General features: G+C 37.2%; 2 protein-coding genes across 2 annotated transcripts; both read left to right on the plus strand.

The window, feature by feature from the left end:
- The first annotated feature begins 7,332 nt into the window (after positions 1-7,332).
- On the plus strand, positions 7,333-8,806 carry LOC109178479 (zinc finger BED domain-containing protein RICESLEEPER 2-like). Its single transcript, XM_019328112.1, has 3 exons — positions 7,333-8,497; positions 8,582-8,632; positions 8,712-8,806. The coding sequence occupies exons 1-3, from the start codon at positions 7,333-7,335 to the stop codon at positions 8,804-8,806; spliced, it is 1,311 nt and encodes a 436-aa protein (XP_019183657.1).
- A 13,242-nt stretch (positions 8,807-22,048) lies between these two features.
- LOC109178443 (high mobility group B protein 3-like) lies at positions 22,049-23,142 on the plus strand. Its single transcript, XM_019328077.1, has 4 exons — positions 22,049-22,236; positions 22,414-22,458; positions 22,569-22,652; positions 22,775-23,142. The coding sequence occupies exons 1-4, from the start codon at positions 22,168-22,170 to the stop codon at positions 22,862-22,864; spliced, it is 288 nt and encodes a 95-aa protein (XP_019183622.1). The 5' UTR covers positions 22,049-22,167; the 3' UTR covers positions 22,865-23,142.
- Positions 23,143-23,759: the final 617 nt, after the last annotated feature.

The following is a 23,759-nucleotide window of genomic DNA, read 5'->3' on the forward strand; positions in this document are numbered from 1 at the left end:
TGGTCCTTTTCTTCAAACTCTGTGGAATCAGGTATTGAACTATCAGCGTGCACACCCCCTGACCAGGATTCCAAACCTGGCGCGCAGTTTCCAACCTAGTAACTCGGGAATATCTACCTCGTTACTTCATAACGGGTCGCAATGTCCGTTTCTTGCTTTGCTTTCTTTCTTTCGATATTGCCGGTTTTAACTGATCTTTCTCTTTTCTTCCGAAAGGACATAGTTCTAACGGGCCTCCAAAATACTATTTGCCTCACAATAGATAGCATATATATCCCATGCAACTTCTTTACTTATGCACATAACTTCTCAACTATTTCTCAATGCAACAACAAAATGACTTTCTAAAATAGATATGAGTCTTTGAAAATAATACTTAGGCTCACTTTGGCCATTTATGCATTTTAAAACATGATATGCTCAAATATGCACTTTACTGTAGAATGAACTTCAATTATCTTTTCACTGTGAATTCTCAACAACTCTATAAACATGCTCATAAATCATAATTTAGCAATTCTTCATTATCAAACACTTAGCAAGTACTCAACATGCTATTGAATTCAAAATGCTCAACATAATCTTATTTACAGTAAACATGCTATGTAAACTGTAATAATCTTGGCAATCATCTCAACAAGTCAATTAGACATCTAGGCATGCTTTTCTAGCAAAACTTAACAAATATTGATCATATTCTATTATCTAACATTCATATAGTTCTCATGCTTCTCAAATAAATAGCCAAAACTAACACTTAGCATTTTCCTCCAGTGTAACATTCACAAACAACCTCTATAACATTCTTCTTCACGATTTCAATCACATAATGCTCAATTCTACTCCAAATTCCATGAAATCAATTTCAAAACTTGCGTCGTGACGACCCCGAGTGTACGAGCCTCAAGGGCCTGCGAATCCAGGTCTGAAACGACACGTAGCTGAGCCACAAGGGTCCGGCCACTGCACAGCTCCTGCTTAACGAGGCTTGAGGAGCCCCGCTGCCTGGAGCCGCCAAGCGGCAGCCTAGGGCCACGGCTCTTGCCTAGAGCCGTGCCCTAGGGACGCTCCTCCATGGCCCTAGCCAACGGCTCCCTCCTAGGGCCGTTGGCTAGTCCCGCCTCTCATCTGGTGCACACTATGTTGTGCACTAGTGAGCTTCTTTTTCACCTGTAAGACATTTTCAGGCAGATAACCACTCCCAAAATATCAACAACACATCTAAGCTCAGCAATAACACATTCTACTAGCTCAAACACACATTATTCAAGCATTTCTACTAATTTCTAAGCACAAACAATGACTTCACCGAGTCAAAAATAGATTTGGGAGTCCATGGGGTTATACCTTTGTAGACTTCTTCTCTTGGCTGGGATTCCACCTTCTTCCCAAGCTAGCTACACCCTCCTTCACCTCCTAAACATCTCAAACAAACCACACAACCATCTTACTACTAAGTTCTCAGAGATAGAGAGAATAGAGGGAAAACTTGGAAGGAAATGAAGGCTAAAACTTGAAGAATACTTACTGTGTTTTCTTCTTGTGATTGCAGAGCTCAAAGATGTGGGAAGCAAAGAGTGGAATCAGGAGAAAACATTGGCTTACTATTCCTTTTATATGGGTGCAAAACCCTAGGAAGATACTCAATGATTGGTGGAGGGTAAGGTGGTAATTTGGTGGTTGTTGTACAAGATCGGACAAGGGGTTTTCGAGTGGTGTGGTTCACCATGCTTCATGGACCATGGTCCAAAATTAGGATTTTAAAAGTAGTTTGGGGTTGAAAATGAATTTTCCAAATATGATTTCTAAATAGACACTTGATTTAGGTTTCTCAGATCTCTCCCGGTCTCACTCAGATGAAATTTTTAGTTCAAAACTTGGCACGCAATGTACCCGAGAATTTAGGATTTTTGTTCCAAATCATGTTCCGGTGTTGAATTTATTTAAAAGTGGCTCAAAATATTTTATTCTAACACCGATTTTATTACAAAAATTTTTATGGAGTGAAAAATGGCTATTTTGAAATTTCTTAAAACTGAATTTATAAAATAAATTTTTGGGTTGTCACAAGTAAGATACGAAGAACTTACAAATCAAGTTGGGGTTTGAATTCCTCGCCCTAGCAATCTGAGTAGGCATTACCCCTCCTTATAGTCCTTTCAACCACTAGCATATCCCCGTGCCACACCAAAAGCTAAAACTCGTTCTCACACACACACACAGTCACTGTGCAATAAAAATAAAAGTACCCAAAGTATCTAACTGAATCCCAAAATTATTTTAGGTTATACTCGATACCAGAGAAATCAATACAATTACTTTAATATATATACAAAGACGCGCTCATGTGAGAACGAATGCCTAGGAAAGAACTGAAAATCAAATGTAATTTTTTTTTAAAAAACCACGGTGACATTTTCGCAAATAACTCAAACTTTAGTGCAAGTAACATGTGTTAAAAGTGTAAGTAACTAGTGCAAGTGTGCAAGTAAAAAGTGCAAATAAAATCACTTAAAAGTACAACCATTTTCACTTAATAGTGCAAGTAATTTACCTTTTTTAACATTGATGCACTTAATGGTAACGTTTTTCACATTGGTGCAACTAATGATAATGTTAGGTGCACTTAATATTGATGCTCAGTGTACATTATTTGTTACACTTTTAATACATTTTACTTGCACTTAGATGCACTATATGAAACTGTTACTTGCACTTTTAGCACAATTTACTTGAACTTCAAAGTTCAATTATTTAGGAAAATGCCACTGTGTTTTTTTTTTTAAACAATTGTTTTAATACTTTAGATCTGGACACGTGGACAGCTACAATTGGTTCTCGATTCTTTCTTGGGCAGTTGGTTCTCACCTGATTTAAGCTAATTTATGAAGATTTAAAGATTTAAGCGGCTAATTTATGAAGATTTAAAGATTTAAGCGCGTCCTGGTAAGTGGGGGGTGTTATGGTAATTGTAGTGGTTATTTATATCGGTCGCTTGTCAGTATACACCAACAGTCTTAACAAAAGACACCAATAGTATTAGGAAAAAGCACCATAATGAAATGCACAAATACACCAAAAAACACACAACACACCCAAAAAATACACCATATAACTCACCACCCGAATGATGTATTCTGAACACTCTGTGATGCTTTTAGTCATACCTAGTGGTGCGTTCTGGTGATGCGTATCGAATTTGTGCATGTTTTTTTTTGTGTGCATTTTCTAACATGGATGGTGTATATTTGTATAATTATTAGTGTGGTCGCACTGACCGCTCGGGAAGGCACCAACACGAATTCTCAAATACACCACAGTAAGGTTAATAATGCACCAAGAATGAACATAAAACACACAACACTATGATTTGATATATTCTGGTGCCCAATGACGACTTTAACCTTGCACTTCGCGTACTGTGAGAACGCACGCGAAAATATCGGAAAAGCCTTGATGAATGTGATTCGTTGGATTTATCTAATCTAACGGCCTACAATTAACCGCACCGCCGCACCTAAGTGCACTTGAACCTTCCTCTATATATATATATATATATATATATATATATATATATATATATATATATAGTGTGTGTGTGTGTGTGTGTGTGTGTGTATATATATATATATATATATATATATATATATATATATATATATATATATATATAGTGTGTGTGTGTCTGTGTGTATATATATAAGGGATCAGGTGCATTTGGGGCTTCCCGTGCGGTTGTGCGGAAAATTAATGTGCGTGAGGTTTATACTTAATGTGCGTGAGATTTGTACTCAATGTGCCTGAGATTTGTACTTAATGTGCGTCATGTTAATATGCGTGAGTTTTGTACTTAATGTGCCTGAGTATTGTGTTTAATGTGCGTGAGTTTGTGTTTAATGTGCGTGAGTATTTCAGAATTACGAGCTCAGAATGAAGCAAAATAGAAACTCACGCACATTAACGCCCAAGCTTCATGTTACTTCTTCCTTCAATTTGGCCATGGATTCTGGATTATCAGCTACCTTCAGTGCAGTTGAATGTTTATATAGATGACGCACGCACAGTAAAATTTGCACAGCAGCTAAGTGTGGTTTCTGTTGTATTATTCCCATAATTCTTAACCACCATAGCTCGCCTCCGCATCATCATCAGGGAGGGGGCAATGGCTACTGGGATGGGGAAGAAGCTGACATCAATAATTTCTGCTGCATTTTACACATTCACGCACATTAAGTACAAATCTCAGGCACATTAAGCACAACACTCACGCACATTGAGAACAAATCTCACGCATATTAATCCACCGCACATCCGCACGGGAAGCATTCAACCGCACGGGAACCTTTCACTATATATATATATATATATATATATATATATATATATATATATATATATATATATATATATATATATATATGATTATTTTCAAATACAATCCCCCTTAAAATACAAACTGTGTGCATGTAAGTATGTTAATGTGTGCATGAGTTAATCCCAAATATTGATGGCGGTGTGCCCAATGTGCATGTAAGTATGTTAATGTGCATGAGCTTTGATGGATGGTTTTTCCCCCTACGCGATGTGTGCATGTAAGTATGTTAATGTGTGCATGAGCTTTGATGGATGGTTTTTTCCCCCTACGCGATGTGTGCATGTAAGTATGTTAATGTGCATGAGCTTTGATGGATGGTTTTTCCCCCCTACGCGATGTGTGCATGTAAGTATGTCAATGTGTGCATGAGCTTTGATGGATGGTTGTGATTTTTCCTCCTACGCGTTGTATGCATCTTAGTATTTTAATGTGTGCACGAGCTAATCCTAGAAATTGTTGACAGTGCGCCTGTGTACAAATGTAAGTATGTTAATGTGTGCACGAACTCAAATTTGTATTTTAAGTAGGGGTGTGCAAAACCCGAGGAAACCGACCTACCCGACCGGCTAGTCCGTGGAGCGAACCGTATCCGAAACCCCTACCCGATCCGATGCTACGCTACAAGACGGATGCAAGGGGTTCGGGTGGGAGGCAGTAAACGCTACCCGAACCCGTCCAAACATCCGATAAAACCCTAGGGTTTTTTTTTACCCTATGTAATACGATGTCGTTTGGTTTATATATATATATATATATATATATATATATATATATATATATATATATATATATATATATTACTCATTCCATTGAGCGCAGCCGAGCTCCCATTTCACTCTTCTAGACTTCTCTCAATCTCTCATCTCTCGTTCTCTCTTTCGCTCTAGTCTTTGAGACTTTGGGTCTTACTCTCTAAGACTTTGAGAGTCTGAGTCTCTGTTTGTTAGAGTGTTAGACACTCGTAGAGTCGCAGTTGTAGTCTGGTGGAAGCCCTATTCGGAGACTCGGAGTAGCGACTGGCGCAGTGGTGGAACGGTGGAAGCCCTAGACCCTAGTCCGGTCACCGGAGTCCGGTGGAATAGTGGATTTGAAGCCCTTTGTTCTCGAGGGATTAAATTTGAGAAATGAAGTAATTACTAAACCCTATTTACATTTTCGTTATAGATTATTGTGTATTTGTCTTCTTGATTAGGGTTTCTAATTTTTATGATTATGTGGACTGTGATACTTGTAAATCCGTTGAGAAGTTCCGGATTGCATATCACTAGTCCTTTGAGTTTGAATTTGTGAATTGTGTGATTAGGGTTTCTAATTTGTAACCTAATATGTGGACTCACTGGACTATGATACTTGTAAATCCGTTGAGAAGTTCCGGATTGCATGTCAGTAGTTCTTTGAGTGTGAATTTGTGAATTGTTTGATTAGGGTTTCTAATTTGTAACCTAATCTGTGGACTCACTGGACTATGATACTTGTAAATCCGTTGAGAAGTTCCGGATTGCATGTCAGTAGTTCTTTGAGTGTGAATTTGTGAATTGTTTGATTAGGGTTTCTAATTTGTAACCTAATCTGTGGTGGAAGCCATACTGCCCTAGCCCCTTGCCAGTTGCCACTGTGTGTTAAATACTGAAATCCATATAAATGTTAAGCATGATGGTATTCTTGTGGAAGCCATATAAATGTGGGAGTGTGTCTTGTACTCATGTGTGACTGAAATCCATATAAATGATGAGCATATAAAGTAGCATACATCTACTTAGCTTGAATGCCTGATTATGGATTTCATTGTAAATTGTAATTTGTAAGTTGTTAGTTACTTAGTTGTAAGTTGTAACTGTGAAAATGTGAAATTGTAAGTTTATGGATATGTGACCCTTAAATCATTTATGTGCAATTCTGCATACATGATGAAATGTTCAATTAACTGAATTCTGCCTGTTTAACACTTTAATTAATTGATACAAAGCCCATTCTCTGTTGATGATTTTCAATGAGTGATTTCCCATTTTGTGTCACTGATCCTTTCCCCTTTTTAGATGGAAAGTGTTAGTGGTGTTACTGGTGTATCTGGAACCCAACCTGAGTTGGAAGCACCTGCTGTAGAGACTGTTACTCCTCAGTCTCAGCAGCCTTTGCCTCCACCTGTTCCAAAGAAAAGGAAAGAGGTTGAATCCAGGGCTCCATGTTGGGATCACTTTGAAAAGATCAAAGACAGTGAAGGCATTGTCATCAAAGGAAAATGTATATACTGTGCAAAAGTGTATTGCTGTGAGACCAAGAAACATGGGACTTCTTCTCTCAGACTTCATGTGGTAAACTGCCTTAAAAATCCTCACTCTAAGGAGACAAGGCAGTCCCTACTCACATTCCAACATGCACATTCTTCTGCTGGAACTCAAAGTAGTGAAGGAACTGAAGGGGTGTTGGGTACTTGGGTGTTTGATCAAGACTTGATAAGGAGAGCCTTAGCTGAGATGATTATTTTAGATGAACTTCCTTTTAGGATTGTTGAGGGACAGGGTTTTAGAAAGTTTGTTTTAGTTTGCTGTCCTATGTTTAAAATCCCTTCAAGATGGACTATCAGTAGGGACATTTTCAAGATATTTTCTGATGAGATGGTCAACTTGAAGAAGTTTTTTAGGAATAGCAGTCAGAGGGTAAGTATCACAAGTGATACTTGGACCTCAGTCCAGAGGATAAACTACATGTGCATAACTGCACATTTCATTGATAGTGAGTGGAAGCTGCAAAAGAAGATTATTTCATTTGTTCCTATATATTCCCACAAGGGGGAAAGTATTGCAAAGGCTTTAGAGAGTTGCCTTTTGGACTGGGGTCTAAAATCAGTGTTTAGTGTGACAGTAGATAATGCTTCTAGCAATGATACTGCCCTATGATTCTTGAAGAAGAAGTTGGGCTCTTGGGGTTATACTGCTGTTAGGTGTAAGTATTTGCACATGAGGTGCATTGCTCACATTCTTAACTTGGTGGTACAGGATTGGTTGAAAGAATGTGACAGTTCTGTTAAGAAAGTCAGGGATGCTGTTAGGTATGTGAGGAGTTCACCTGCTAGGTTGCAGAAGTTTAAATCACTAGCTGATCTAATTGGGGTGGAAGCTAAGAATTCTCTGTGTCTAGATATCCCTACAAGGTGGAATTCCACATATATGATGCTTAATACTGCATTACTGTTTCAGAAGGTATTTGAAGCCTATGATGATCATGACAGTTCATTTAAATCTGATTTGGGTGGAAGTGTACCTGATTTCTTAGATTGGGAATCCTTTCAATCTTTGGTTATGATTCTGAAATCTTTTTATGAAATGACTGTTAGGATTTCTGGATCATTGTATCTGACTTCTAATACCTTCTTCTCTGAGATTTCTGATTTGTCTTGCTTGTTGAAAAATATGGAGGAAGCTACAGAAGATAGTGTTAAACTGATGGGTAAAAATATGAGGGCAAAATTTGATAAGTATTGGGGTGAGCCTGAAAAAATGAATTTTTTGATATTCTATGCAAATATCTTAGACCCCAGGGACAAAATTGAGTATATGCCTATTCAGTTTAACCAGTTATATGGTGAGGAGAAGGGTAAAACAATGTTTGATAAGGTGATTGTTGGCCTTAAGGAGTTGTTTGAAGATTATGTTGCATGCTTCCCTGTCCAGTCTGTTGAACAATCTGAAAAATTTTCTCCCTCAATAACAATATCTGATTCTGTTTCTGTTGGGAGACCTCAATCATTACTGAAATCTCAGATTAAGAAGCAAAAATTGGTGAGTGGGGATTTATCTAGGAAAAAAACTGAGTTGGAAGTGTATCTCTTTGAGGTTATTGTGGATGATGATGATTCATTTGACCTTCTAAGATGGTGGAAGCAACAATCTGAAAGGTTCCCTGTCTTATCTAAAATGGCAAGGGATATTCTAGATGTCCCAATATCAACTGTTGCTTCAGAATCAGCATTCAGTACAAGTGGAAGGGTACTTGATGCCTTTAGGAGTTCCCTAACTCCTAGAATTGTTGAGGCATTGGTGTGTGCACAGGATTGGCTAAGGTTAAGCAATCAACCAATCTCAATTGAAGAAAATATTGAAGATGTTGAAAGGATTGAGAAAGGTATATACTTCTAACTTCCAACAATGATCTGTTTAAATGTTTAATTGTTTAAGTTTTAATTTCCATTTTGTTTTTGTACTGCAGAGTTGTGCAGCACATCCAGCACTGGAACTGGAATGCCTACAATTGTTGTATGTTTACAGTTTCCATTAATTTATTTTGAAATCTGAATTTGTGATTACTTATTTGATTTCATGATAAATTTATGCCTCAGTATCAGTGTATCATGTATGTGTATCAATGATTCAAATCAATGTCCCTCATGAGGCTGGGAAGTTGGAACTGGAACTGGAAAGTGCTCATGGCTAGGTAACATTTTAAATGTTGCTGCCATTGAGCTCAGGTATCAGTATAAGTACTGACTAGATGTGTAAATGTGACTTCTGACTTCTGACTCACTATACTTATAACTGTATAACTGTTCATTATTGTGCTATGATGATGCTTCCACCATGTTCTCTGAATATATAGAATTGGGTTTGGTATGTTGCCTATGAAGTGTGGTGTATGCCATACTCATTGAGTAGTGTTCCCCCAATCCTAAATTGATATGGAAAAAAAAAAACTATCTGAGCACTCTTTGAGTCTTTGCTATTTAAATATAATTCATTAGTTGTTCCAGTATAAGTATTATTCTGCTATGATAATGCTTCCACCATGTTCTCTGAATATATAGAATTGGGTTTGGTATGTTGCCTATGAAGTGTGGTGTTTATGCCATACTCATTGAGTAGTGTGCCCCCAATCCTAACTTGATATGGAAAAAAAGCTATCTGAGCACTCTTTTAGTCTTTTACAGTTTCAGTTTGTGTGATTGTGTCAATCCTAACTTCAAATGTTTTGAACTTATTGTGTTTTTATGTGTTCACTTATAAGGAAGAAGAATAGACTAATAGAGACATAGAGTACTCTATATTATATTAATCATATATTCATATATTACTTTTGGAGTTTTGGATATCTGGCTTTCTTTTGCTCAATGGCTGAAACATGAAAGCTGAATGCTGATGTGCTGATGTGCTGATTGGAAACTGATGTTGTTACATGCTTGCCTAGTTGCCTGCTTGCCTTGGAAGTTTGGAGAAGATTGTTATATTTTTGCTAATTTGCTATGAACAATTAAAATTCTCATTACAAGTTAATTTGTAAGCTAATTTGTATTTTGTATATGTAAGCTAATTTGTATTTTGCTGATTATATGTTTACACTTTTATAAGTTTACTTATGTTATTTTTACTTAAGTAGTTCATTAGTTAGGTGTTCCTTCATTCCATGAATTGAATATTTGATTTTTACATTCTGATCAAACTGAATTACCACACGGATATCCGACCGATCCGATCCAATCCGAAAATAAAAATAACCGATCGGATTAGTCAACAAAAAAAAAAACGGTTAGGGTGGTCAAAATTGAAATCCGAAATCCGAAGGGGGGCTCAGTCCGCAATCCGATCCGTCCGATCCGTCCGACTGCACATCCCTAATTTTAAGGGGTTTGTATTTGAATGCAACTCTATATATATATATATATATATATATATATATATATATATATAGCAATGAAGACTTTGACTTTTTACCTATAAATAGAAGTAATTAATCAATATATAGCTAGATTGGGTTAGACTATACACATGTAACAACTCCAACTAGACAATAACTTCCAAAGCAAAATATATATTATATTTACACATAGTTTACTTTCTACTGCAATTCATATCTCGAATTGCTTGCATGATATTGTTGACCTGCAAAAGTTACGTTTCGTCATATATATTTGCATGTGAAGAAGAGAGTTTGTTGAGCTTTGAATTGAAGCAAACATGTGTACGCTACGTAGTCCTTGTTAGTATAGATGCAACTTGGAGCCTAATTCTTGGAATGTTGGAAAACTTTAATTTTGACAAAGAAATATCATATCATATAATAAAGGGAAACATGCATGATGGAAGGGCAGAATGCAACATGTGCTTTAATTTATTATTAGCAAATTATAATGCCGGAATTGGTGAGTTCAAAGTTGATGGTTTTCTTTCCCTCATCAAATATGGCCCTTCGCTCTTTCAATGGTGATCCCTAAAGCATTGTCGCAATCTAGTCACAAGCACTTCTAAGAACATAATAATGATGTCCCGTACTAATTGAGTTATCGTTTTGTAGATATTAGAGATTTTTCTAGTCTCATTCCATATGAATTGATGTGTGTGTGTGTGTGTGTGTGTGTGTGTGTGTGTGTGTGTGTGTGTGTGTGTGTGTGTGTGTGTGTGTGTGTGTGTGTGTGTGTGTGTGTGTGTGTGTGTGACCATTTTTCGATTTTGATAGAGGATTTTTATGACATGTGACGGAATCAGTCGGGAAAATGCGAAACTAGTTAGGGTGACCAGAGAGACCGACTTGATTGCTATCTATTGTTTGACTACTTACCCCAACCTTGCTACCATGTAAAGATTGACAAGTGGCTAGTCAGGACCTGAGTTCTACGCTTGGTGAATTTTCTACTTTTTTGAGTAGTCACTTGGTTAGAGTTCAGAAAGTGAAAGACTGGTGATAGATACCCCTAACCGGGCATCCAGCCAGATACAATGTAGGCAATTAGGTAGAGGTGCCCGAGACACTTAGCAATTTGGGAAAGCAGGCCCCTTGTCTGTCTGACGATCGCATGGCACTCAGGCAGTTCAGCAATTAGCTTGATTGGGCGACCAAGCTAGACAGCCGACGTGTCCCTGACCGAGTGCACTCTCCAGAGGCAGTTAAAGGCAGATCTAGCGGAGATTCTTTCCTTGTACGCCAAGTAACTTCCTTTTCTCACCTAAGAAAGATACTCTAGCAATTTTAGAAGCTTTCTTAAGTTTCTTTTAGTTAATTTCTTCTTTCTTGCCTTCTTCAAGACCATACTCCTTGTATAAATACCCCACGGGTCACATTGTAAGGGATCCGATTTTCAAGACACTTAACGTTAAGTTACTCCACTCTTATTTTTTCTCATATATACTCTCTTTTACTTATTATTTTACGGTAATGTTGATCTACCGTCCGATTATCCATAAACCATAAAACCAACAATTATATATATTATTTGAATTACATTCGATAATATTAACACTTATCTTCAAATACTGAATACATAATATTATTCATACTAAAGACTATTGTCTTTGTTACATCGTAACCCTACAACACATTAATTAATTAATTATATATTTAACTGCTCTAGGGTCTCCATTATCATTGCTTGGCACATAATTTAGCAAATGCCAACTTTGTGGGTGCCAAAAAGCCTAGTCTAGCTATTACAAATCTGGGAATAGTAAAAAAAGGTTAGGCTCCATAAGCTGTGAGTGCACGTGGGCTGTCTTCTAAATTAATCACTAATAAACTATCTAGAAAAACACTAGATTTAATTTCAGAGTGTTAGAAAACTGGGAATAACAAGAAAAACAGAATTGAAGAAATGGATAATATATTCAGCGAGGAATCACAAACCTTCGACGCATAACTCCCGTGATCACGAAGAAAACAACACTCCGTCCAACATAATTAGAATATATATATGTGTTAATCTTAAAGTTCATAGAATGGGATCGAACATATACAGTTGGAGCTAAGAACAGTAGCAGATTACGATGATATCTTAGCATTTATGTATGTATGTTTATCAGCTGTAACCTTGTCCTAAGTACTGTCCACAAAAGTTGGAAGAAATCTGTTTTGCATGTGAGTGATGGGTATTATTGGGCAGCATGGATCTGCAGATCTTGTGTACAGTATATGTGTACTGTGGTGCAGCTGGAAATGGAATCTGAAGATGTTTTTGTGGGAGTGGAGTAAGCAAGGAATCAACACCTCACCTGCTTTTAACTGTTTTAGTTGCGTAATTAGTAAACAATTAGTGCCCACCGACCAGTGGTGTTCGTACAGTTTCATTATTTTGTATTTCTGGTAACAATCCACAAATAAATAAATAAAATTTCACGGGTTTAAACAATGCAGAGATACTAAAATAGTATGTAAGAATACAGTACAAGGGGTAAAAGTCATATTTAATTAAGTACACGTATGTAAGCACTGTGGATGGTCTTATATGTGTAGACACAGAAAATTTGAAGCCGATAAGTAGATCGATTAAATCATTATCGAGCCTAATTTTAGGGTTGATCATTAGTCCAATTTAATTAATTAGGTTATGATAATTAAATTAATTTAATTAGTCCAAGTAAATTTGATTTGGGCTATTGAATTAATTAATTAATTGGTCCAAGCCCATTTCAAAATTGAAATATAATTATAATTATAATTTAAATATAATATGATTTTATTATATTTGAATTAGATCATTATAATTTAATTTGAATTTGAATTAGATGATAGAATAATGAACCTAGACTTGATTTTGGCCAGGTTCATTTTAGTAGACAATTAATTAATTTAATTAAATAAATTTTAGTGGAGTTTCTTGAGGGATTTTAGTTACAAACTTCACTATAAATAGAGCCTCAATTCCATTCTTCTAATCACACCTTAAATACATTGAGAACAACTTGAAGACTTGAGAGCTTGAAGGCATTGAAGAAAGCTTGACAACTTGAAGGCTTGAAGATTTGAGAGCTCTTTTGAAGGCATTTGAAGATCTTGAAGAATTAAAGGCATTTAAGGCATTTTTTGCAGGTTTTAAAGATCTTGACTTGAAGCCTTTTTGTAGGTACTTTGAAGATCTTGGAGCCTTTTGAAGGCAACTTGAAGCCATTGCAGGCGCTTTAATTTGATGTTTTGCAGAGTTGATTGCTTCGGAGCTTGACGTTTGCTGTCGAAGATCACACCGTTTAAATCCCGGAGGCACGCGCCACTTGAATCCCGGAGGCTACGCTATTTGAATCCCGGGGGCACTTCAATAGATAACGACATTGAAGAACGCTTGAAGACTTGAACGCATTTTTGTTGATTTTGCAGGCAATTTGAATCAATTGCAGGGTCGATTATTTCTAAATTCTTGACGTTCGTAAAATCACGCCAATTGAATTCCGGAAGCTACGCTACTTGAATCCCAGAGGCACGCGCCAATTAAATCCTGGAGGCTACGCTATTTGAATCCTGGAGGCACTTCAACATTAGTGAAGAATCAGAGGACTACACAGAGATTTTGTACCTGCATCTTGAACTACACACACTGTAAACGAATTTTGTGAATACATACAAAGTTTACATTTTTTTGTGTTTACAGATTTTGGCACACCTAGTGGGACCGCTCTGTCTCTCATCTCTTCACTATCGATCTACATCAGCAAGCAACTCTACTAGCAATCGGAATGGCGTCAAGAAGCTCAATGTTCAAGAAGTCTTATGCCCAAGCCGCTAGTTCCAAGTTTTCATCAACAACTGGTTCTGAAGCTAACCGAGAGACCGAAACACCATTAACCAGGAGCCGTGCAAGGAGCATAGGAATGCGACCGCCGGAGCCTGAGTCAATTGTTCGACGTATGATTCAAAGACTCGAAACGGCCCCTACCGTCCTGAGGAAGTCTATTTATGTTGCAGGTCCACCATCTTCGAAAGGAGCAACCGATAACGGGAGGCTGGCTTCTTCGAAAGGAGCAGCTGGCAACGGGATGCTAACATCTTGGAAAAAAGCAGCGAATAGCGAGAAGTCACCTACCTCAGAAGGAGCGGCTAATAGCGAGAAGTCGACTACCCCAAAAGGAGCAGCTGGTAGCGAGCGTCCGACATCTCCGAAAGAAGCAGCTGATAGCGGGAATCCAACATCTTTGAAAGGAGCTGATGATAGTAGGAGTCCAACATCCCCAAAAGGAAACGCTAACATCGGAGGCTCGTCACCGACACCGCTGTCGTCCAGCATGTGGAAGGTCGCGCCAGAATGGTCACGCATCTATACAAGCATGCCGGCTATGATAACAAGCGCGACAACTATAGAAGACCAGCTTGCGAGCATCACTAAGGCGCTTGAAGGGATTACCACCCTCCTTCAAAAGCAAGAAAAGAGAATCAACGACTTAGCTGAAAAGGTCGAGAGCACAAGGAATGGTGAAACTAGCCGGGCTCCAGGGAAACAACCTGAGGTTCAAGGAGAAGATGCCTCGCACTCACCAACTTGCATTGGGCGAACTACGGTACACGAGGAATCAACTTCGCACATACCACTTTCGGACAGGAGCATTCTAGTCACAGGGGGCATGATACCTGTAGATCATCTTAACGAGTTCATCATGGGAGCTATCAAAGGAAAGCTTGAGGGGGAAAAACCTTCATACACTTACACCAAGCCTTACACCCAAAGGATAGAGGATTTGAAGATGCCCATTGGATATCATCCTCCAGCATTTCAACAATTCGATGGAAAAGGCAATCCAAGGCAACACATCGCCCACTTCGTGGAAACATGCAACAACGCTGGGACATATGGAGATCTTCTTGTCAAGCAGTTCGTCCGCTCTTTGAAGGGTACTGCCTTCAATTGGTACACTGACTTGGAGCCTAGCTGCATTGATAGCTGGCATGACATGGAGCGCGAGTTCTTGACCCGCTTCTACAGCACAAGAAGAACCGTCAGCTTCTTAGAACTCACCACCACTCGCCAAATGAATAGTGAAAGCTCGGCCGCTTACATTGAAAGATGGAGGGAGTTATGCTTGAATTGCAAGGAAAAGATATCACAGAGCTCCGCGATTGAAATGTGCATCCAAGGCATGCACTTCGAGCTCTTCCTACATCCTCCAAGGGCTCAAGCCTAAGACTTTTGAGGAATTATCTACTCGCGTCCACGACAAGGAGTTAAGCATAACAGCTAATGGTGGACAAAACATACACATTCAAAGCTTCTACAATGGGGCCAAGAGTCATGATGACGTTGAAAATGGCGGCGGCAATGCCTTTAAAAAATATGAAAGCATGGATGCTATGCATGTGAATATTCAACCAGCTAGGATATTCACTGAAGCTACTAGTGCGTCTAAGGATGCTTCTAGATCATTACAGGGTAGTAGAAGGCTTTCTTTCAGGGATAGACAAAACAAGAAGTATCCATTCTTGGATGCTGATGTCCCACATATGTTTGATGAGCTACTAAAGCACAATCTCGTTGATTTGCCAGAAATGAGGCGACCACACGAGGCATCAATGGTGGATGATCAGAGTTATTGCAAGTATCACAGACTTGTCGGACATCCAATTGAAAATTGCTTTGTCTTTAAGGATAAAGTAATGGAGTTAGCTCGAGATGGGAGAATTGAACTTGCAGATGCCACAGCAAGCGCTAATCAAGTTTCCATCTCATGCGGTAAATCTACTTCGCTACTCATTGAGAGGAACAATGTGAAGGGGAATAGAAAACGACACATGTGTTTATTCCCTCTTAACATCAAGTCTTATGATACCAAACCCGAGTATGATATTTGGCATGGTATTAAGCATGCTAAACAACATCACGTTGATGATGCGACACGACCATCTAAGCAAGTTATGAAAAGGTGGGTCAAGAAAAGAATGTTAAAGGTCTCTATTGATGGGAGGACTTGCGGCGACCACATGAAAGCACGAGTTCCAGTCACATTGACGGATTACGTGTCAAAGCGGTTCCATATTACTCCAACTAACCAAGGAATGAAGATGAAAATTCCTCTAATCAACCCATATGCTAGAGAAGAATGTGCCTCAACACATTATACCACAATATGTGATGGAGGAAATATTCTTCAAGCTTCCTCAATGTGAATTGAAAACGCTCATATTACTTCAAGGCTTCCCGGCACGAGTCAAAACTGCCTCATATTCCTTCAAGGCTCCCAGGCACGAGTCAAATCTGCTTCATATTCCTTAAAGACTCCCCGACACAAGTCAAAACTGCCTCATATTACTTCAAGACTCCTCGACACGAGTCAAAACTGCCTCATATTAATTCAAGGCTCCCCGGCACGAGTTGAAACTGCCTCATATCCGACAAGGCTCCTTGGCACGAGTTGAAATGGTCTTATAGTTTCGAGACTTCCATGCACTACATACTTTCAAGCAGTGTATGCTCTCAAGTGGCGTGTCCAAGAAAGTCTCGAGGGGGCAATTTGTAGACACAGAAAATTTGAAGCCGACAAGTAGACCGATTAAATCATTATCGAGCCCAATTTCAGGGTTGATCATTAGTCCAATTTAATTAATTGGGCTATGATAATTAAATTAATTTAATTAGTCCAAGTAAATTTGATTTGGGCTATTGAATTAATTAATTAATTGGTCTAAGCCCATTTCAAAATTGAAATATAATTATAATTATAATTTAAATATAATATGATTTTATTATATTTGAATTAGATAATTATAATTTAATTTGAATTTGAATTAGATGATAGAATAATGAACCTAGACTTGATTTTGGTCAGGTTCATTTTAGTAGATAATTAATTAATTTAATTAAATAAATTTTAGTGGAGTTTGTTGAGGGATTTTAGTTACAAACTTCACTATAAATAGAGCCTCAATTCCATTCTTCTAATCACACCTTAAATATATTGAGAACAACTTGAAGACTTGAGAGCTTGAAGGCATTGAAGAAAGCTTGACAACTTGAAGGCTTGAAGATTTGAGAGCTCTTTTGAAGGCATTTGAAGATCTTGAAGAATTAAAGGCATTTAAGGAATTTTTTGCAGGTTTTAAAGATCTTGACTTGAAGCCTTTTTGTAGGTACTTTGAAGATCTTGGAGCCTTTTGAAGGCAACTTGAAGCCATTGCAGACGCTTTAATTTGATGTTTTGCAGAGTTGATTGCTTCGGAGCTTGACGTTTGCTGTCGAAGATCACACCGTTTAAATCCCGGAGGCACGCGACACTTGATTCCCGGAGGCTACGCTATTTGAATCCCGGGGGCACTTCAATAGATAACGGCATTGAAGAACGCTTGAAGACTTGAACGCATTTTTGTTGATTTTGCAGGCAATTTGAATCAATTGCAGGGTCGATTATTTCTAAATTCTTGACGTTCGTAAAGTCACGCCAATTGAATTCCGGAAGCTACGCTACTTGAATCCTAGAGGCACGCGCCAATTGAATCCTGGAGGCTACGCTATTTGAATCCCGGAGGCACTTCAACATTAGTGAAGAATCAGAGGACTACACAGAGATTTTGTACCTGCATCTTGAACTACACACACTGTAAACGAATTTTGTGAATACATGCAAAGTTTACCTTTTTTTGTGTTTACAGATTTTGGCACACCTAGTGGGACCGCTCTGCCTCTCATCTCTTCACTATCGATCTACATCAGCAAGGAACTCTACTAGCAATCGGAATGGCGTCAAGAAGCTCAATGTTTAAGAAGTCTTATGCCCAAGCCGCTAGTTCCAAGTCTTCATCAACAACTGGTTCTGAAGCTAACCGAGAGACCGAAACACCATTAACTAGGAGCCGTGCAAGGAGCATAGGAATGCGACCGCCGGAGCCTGAGTCAATTGTTCGACGTATGATTCAAAGACTTGAAACGGCCCCTACCGTCTCAAGGAAGTCTATTTATGTTGCAGGTCCACCATCTTCGATGGAGAGCATCTTGTAACACCCCAAAATATTTATCCTCCAAAATTCATATTTTATCAAATTTTAAATAAAATTTATTCGCGTGATTTCATTCATACAATGATTTTTATCAAATATAAATAAAGTATTTTAAAACATTCTATTCCAAATAATTTTATACAAAGTATTTATATATTTATATATGATTTTATAACTCCTACTTAAGGGATATATTTATCTTCTAAAATCTTGACCTAAAATTCTATCTGAGACGAACCTGTGATCCTTATATTATTTATTTTAAGCCCAAAGTCAACCTAACCTATTTTACTCTAGAAAACCATATTTTCTCCTAAACCTAACCCAGCACTTGACCCAAAAATTCAGACCAAACCCACTCCAAACACTAGAATATTCCTTGACTCCTTAAGAGACCAAATCAGCCACATCTTTGACCATTTAACCTAGGGCTTCATGTATATATAAGCAACAATAGCTATATTTTTTTTTTCCTCACACTCTTCTCGTTGCTCTGCTTCTTCACCTGAGGATGGTCAAAAACAACAAGCTAGCTTAGGGAATCATTTCCAGTAAGGTTTCTCTTCCCCCTTCCTCTTTCTTCTTCCCTTCCTTCATTTCTCTTCTTCCTTGTTATCTCATTATGAATGTGCGTGTGTATGAATGTTGTTGTTTGTGTTGTTTGGTTTGGAGTCTTAAGAGGTTGTGGAATGAGAAGATCAAGCTTGAGGATAGAAAGGGAGGACTCTTGAGATTAAAGCTAAGAAACTTGAGGTATAATACACCAAAATAATCCAAGTTGTCAGTATCTACATCACCTTTCACAAGAATTCCACTATTTTGCGATTTTAGTTGCAAATCCCTGTCTTTTGTATTAAACCTCCAGTTGTTGACAAGTATGCTTTTATAGCGATAAATACGTTTGTCTGGCCCATAGGCTAATGCTACAATTGATTAGTGACTATTTCACTTCCTTCATTGTGTAATTAATTGACCTATCATGAGTAATAGTTAATAAAATGTTAGATTCAATTAGTAGAAAGAATTATATGTTAAAAATAAACTTATATTACTTACATATTTCTTGACCCATAAATAAAATTTGATTATATATATATATATATATATATATATATATATATATATATATATATATATATAGACTAACTTGAAAATTAAGAAAACTTACTTGGCAAACTCTCTAACTTCTTCACAATTTTCTAGCACATGCATTCTTGCTTCGGCCAATTTAGTTAAGGTCAACTCATCATATTTTTTTCCAAGCAAAGTCTTACTAACTTGTGAAAAAACTTATAACCCGGAATGAGGGGAGACATCACTACCCTCATAGTTTCTCCCAAAAGGATTCAATGTAGTTTTAGATCCATGCAAATATCTAGAACAAAAATGCATACATTCTTGCACAATATAAGCCTAAGCAATTGATCCTTCTGGTCGTGCCTTGTTTCTCACATATGACTTTAGTGTACGCAAATATCGCTCTATTGGATACATCCATCGAAATTGTACTGGCCCACCAAGTTTAGCCTCAGTCACAAGATGCATTTTTAAATGCACCATTATGTCAAAAAACACTACAAGAAAAATGCACATAGACAACACTAGAAAGACAACAGTTTTTAAGAAAAGTGTTGTCTTTTGTATAAAAGACAACAGTTTGGTCCAAAACCGTTGTCTTTGATGCAACACTTTTGTCAAAGACAACGGTTTTTACTTAACCGTTGTTGTAAGTGTGTTGTCTTTGTGCATTTTGTGAAAAGACAACACCACAACGACAACGGTTTTTTAAACCGTTGTCTATGTGCGTTTTTTTTTTTTTAAAAGACAACGGTTTTTTTAACCGTTGTCGTTGGTGTGTTGTCTTTAAGCGCACTGGAATACACAACACTAGAAAGACAACGGTTTTTTAAAACCGTTGTCTTTGTGCGCTCTTTTTTTAAAAAAGACAACGGTTTTATTTAACCATTGTCATTGGTGTGTTGTCTTTAAGTGTACTCGAATACACAACACTACAAAGACAACGGTTTTTAAAAACCGTTGTCTTTGCACGCTCTTTTTTATTTAAAGGACAACGGTTTTTTTACCGTTGTTGTTGGTGTGTTGTCTTTAAGCGCACTAGAATACACAACACTACAAAGACAACGGTTTTTTAAAACCGTTGTCGTTGCGCGTTCTTTATTTGTTTAAGACAACGGTTTTATTTAACCGTTGTCTTTAAAATATAAAAAAAGATGTTAACATCTTATGTATGAATGTGCAACATCTGGTATATAACTGGGTTGCTTCTGTGTTAGGATGCCCGCAGGAAAAATAGAACCTGAGACCTCTAACATAATAAACTCTAAACCCATCAAGCTACACCAACACTTATATATTTAAGCGTAACATCTAGGATATAACCAGTTTGCTTCTGTGTTGTCTCTGAGAACAAAGACAATGATTGTATAAAATAGGTTAAAGATGCTACCAGGAAGGATAGAACCCAAAACCTCTAACATAACAAACAAAACTAAACCCACCAAACCACACCAACCTTTGTTTACTAAAGTGTTACACCTTATCTTTTACTTATAATTTTGGGCTGGCAGCTTTGACCTCCGGGCATTTGAACAAAGAAAGAATACAATTCAAAAGTTAATTTAATAATTATATTTTCGTTCATATTTAAATATAAAATTATTCACCAAAATTTCAATTTTAATTAATTAAAGTTTTATTTTCAATTACAATTAAGACCAATCTATGAATTCAAATAATAATAATAATAATAATTATCAAGTATAAAAAATAATAGATTATATCTATAATATTTTTTTAAAAAAATTGGGGGCCCTGTGCGGTCGCGCCGGTCCGACATGGCCTAGTACGGCCCCGGCGGTGCGGTGTGGTGTTCCGAATGGTGCGGTATGGTGTGGATCGGCGTAAGGGCGGTATGATAGGGGCCTAGGTTGGTAATCGATCCTTTCGGCTAGCGCATGACTAACAAGGTTAGCTATATGTTGGTAATCAACCATTCCGGCATGCATGGGACACGTGGAGAATGGATATGAAAGAGTAGTTGATATTGTACAGTTAGTTATAGCCCATTTCTTTTGCCGCGATCTTTGTAATAATTGGGCCGCCATCTGTCTGGGTAATAAAGGACAAATTATGATGTGCAACTGTGTGCACCATGGTGCACACTGTTCTATGTTCATAATTACCGAACTATATATTCATAATTTTTGAAATTCATATTCATAATGATTGAACTCTATATATATTCACAATTACAGAACTCTATGTTCATAATTTTCGATATTCATATTACCAAATGTTGAACTCTGTATTCACAAATCACAAAACTTTAGTATAGAAATTATGAATCTACAATATAAAAATTTTGAATATTTACACTACAAAAAAAAAAAAAAACAATTTTTAGTGACAAAAATTTAGTGATGGGTAGAAAAACCCCTCACTAAATGTATTATTTGTATAATTTTTGTGAAAGTAAAAAATTACTCTAATTAAAAGTTTATGATTTAGTGACAAAATTTTAATTATATATTTATTTTAAAAGTATACTCTGACTATTGACATGAAAGATATTGTTACCATCATCATTATCTGAAAATTATTTCACTCAAATCTCATTCCCACCAAAACCTTATTTTTAGGCGCCCAAGTCTAATTGCTTCTAAAACACTAGTACAAAATTGAACATACCACCGGCTTCGCACCCATCGCACAACTACCACCGGCTTCACGTCACACCCACCACCGTTCACAGCCACCGCGACAAAGCCACAGCCACCACCGCGACGCCGACGCCACAGCCGCTGCCACGCCGTTGATCTGAACCCCTCCCTTGCCCTGCGACGATGGCGGCCTCCCTGTGACGACGCCACAGCCGCCGGCTCCGATGTGAGTTTGTGAGAAATTTTAATTTATTGATTTCCTCTTGCCTATAAATAATTAACCATTCGCCTCTGCATAGTGTTCATGTATATTGTTATGTTATTTCATATTGTTAATAGTTCTTCAATATTTTCACTCTATTTTCCTCGTTTTCTCGTATGTATATTTAGGTTTTTTTTTTTCTTCTATTTGCTTGATTTTGTTTCTACTATTGCAATGATTTTATGGTATACAAGAGTGATTTCCGCAAGAATTACAAGGAGAATTTTCCTGATAACAAATCTATGGCCATTGTGAGATTTCTTAAAGCATTGCATTTAAGTTATTCTTAATACTAATTGCATAGTTGTTTGGATGATACGATCATAATGTTATTATTATTTTAAGCATTATCACTATTGTGTTTTTGTATATTAAAATTGAACCAAAGCTTCAATTGATAGATTATTTCCTGTTTAATTTCATTTAAGGTTGGGAAAGCTGGTGGTGAGAAATGGAAGGCAATGTCTGACTCTGTGAGCTCTGATCTTCTGCTTTAGAGTTATTATTAAGTTTGTGTATTTAAATTTGAATTAAATTGCTCGATACATCTGTCACACGTTTGCTATATGGACTCTACTGTTAGGAGAAAGCTCCATATGTGGCAAAGGCATCACCTCTGAAGTCTGAGTATGAGAAAGCTATGCAAGAGTTCAAGAAAAATGTCTCTGTAATTCTCTTTGAAATTGATCACTTTTGATATTTTCCTTATTTCACATCATTATTACATTACTTTTTGCTATGATTTTCCGCTAATGGCTTTTTAAATTATCCTCTACTTCTCTATTGTAGAAGAGTAGCAGCTCAGAAGCAACCGTGTCTGAAGAATCTGAGCAGACTTCTGAGGTGAAAGACAACTCTGAGCATGAAGCAAGCTGTTAGGTCTGTTGCAACAAAGTTTCCTTTACTGTAGGGTTTGGTATTTCAATTGTTTCACAATTCAGACTAATTCCTCATGATATAGTCTACCGTTTGCATGTTAATGAGTGTAGTACTTAGATGGTTTTCATACTTCTGTTGAATACATACTTGACAAGAATGTATCTACACATATATATACTTTCTATTATGAGAATGCAAACATGTCATCATATTATTAAGATGTGTGGACAATATCAATCTTGAAATGTTTTCCCTCAACCTTTAGAGCAGCTTTGGTGGTGCTACATCTTATTATATACTCACAGGATTCCAGAATTTCCCCCGGTTACTTGTCTGTACTTATATTGTAACTTGTAAATGCTCCGTAACTATTTTCTATATATCAGATTTGAAGATCTGAAGGACCAATTAAGAATGCGTTTATTGAAGAAGCGCAAAGTTAAAAGAATCCAGTTTGTAATTACAAATGGGGGTTTATCTATAGAATTGAATACATATGCTTTAATCCGTCCAACCAATCCAGGTCTGATTTTATTTCTTCATAGTTTCGTGAACCAAATATCTTCAAGATAATTGATAACTAATTTATTTTCTTCTTTCTCAGGGACTATTACTTGGCTTGATTCTGTCTCTAACCTTCCTATAAAGGTAATCAATCTTAATGTCTTCTATTCTCACAAACAAGAATACAAGATAAAACTTTAGCCTTGAGATGATGGTTTTAAATGAATCAAAATGAACAGCAGTCTCTGGACAGGGTAAACTAAGTGGAATTTAATAAAGTTGTTGTTAATTGACTTCCTGTAGTCTGTCTTTGTTTACTTATGTGCAACTGGGCAAGATAGAACAAATCTTACTTAAGTGACTACTGATCATTCACGTGTTCTCATATTCT

Source organism: Ipomoea nil, unplaced genomic scaffold (assembly GCF_001879475.1).
Source record: "Ipomoea nil cultivar Tokyo-kokei standard unplaced genomic scaffold, Asagao_1.1 scaffold0848, whole genome shotgun sequence".
Lineage (NCBI taxonomy): Eukaryota > Viridiplantae > Streptophyta > Magnoliopsida > Solanales > Convolvulaceae > Ipomoea > Ipomoea nil.